Genomic DNA, 546 nt, shown 5'->3' on the forward strand with positions numbered 1-546 from the left:
GTTCCATAGAGCCAGAGGAACGTTCCATAGAGCCAGAGGAACGTTCCATAGAGCCAGAGGAACGTTTCTGATTGATGATGACTCTGTTTTCAGGCACACGGTTCCTGCTCAGATGTGGAGGGAGGCTCAGGGCAAAGATGGCCGCTGGTACGACTCCACCTTAAACTCCGCCCGCCCTGTCATCCTCTATCTCCATGGAAATGCAGGGACCAGGGGGGGCGACCACCGGGTTCAGCTGTACAAGGTGAGCGGTGTTCATTGGCTGGAGGCGGTTCTGATCCACATCCCAGAGAAGAACAGGATCAGAACCAGAACCCAGAGGTTCCTGAAGCTAATGCTGGTTCCCACTCACACCGGGAACCTTATGCCATGCAGGCTCATTGAGGGTCATTTTATAGATTCAGACCAATCAGATTAGCAAGTCAGATTAAAGGTTGGAAGTGTTTGAGGAAAACCTGAATGATTGTTTCTCCTCCTGGATGAGAAGGTAGATATTAACTCTGCAGCATGCACGCGGCGACAGTGGAGGAACAGATGAAAAACTGA

At 51.1% G+C, this 546-nt stretch overlaps 1 protein-coding gene across 1 annotated transcript in view; it reads left to right on the top strand.

Moving 5' to 3' along the window:
* Positions 1 to 546, top strand: part of abhd12 (abhydrolase domain containing 12) — a 9,578-nt gene that overhangs the window by 5,327 nt on the left and 3,705 nt on the right. The window contains exons 4-5 of the mRNA XM_015377533.1: positions 94 to 417; positions 507 to 522. Coding sequence (XP_015233019.1) covers positions 94 to 417; positions 507 to 522 — 340 coding nt within the window. The remainder of the gene's footprint in view (positions 1 to 93; positions 418 to 506; positions 523 to 546) is intronic.

The sequence above is a fragment of the Cyprinodon variegatus genome, unplaced genomic scaffold (assembly GCF_000732505.1).
Source record: "Cyprinodon variegatus isolate N-32 unplaced genomic scaffold, C_variegatus-1.0 Scaffold156, whole genome shotgun sequence".
Classification (NCBI taxonomy): domain Eukaryota; kingdom Metazoa; phylum Chordata; class Actinopteri; order Cyprinodontiformes; family Cyprinodontidae; genus Cyprinodon; species Cyprinodon variegatus.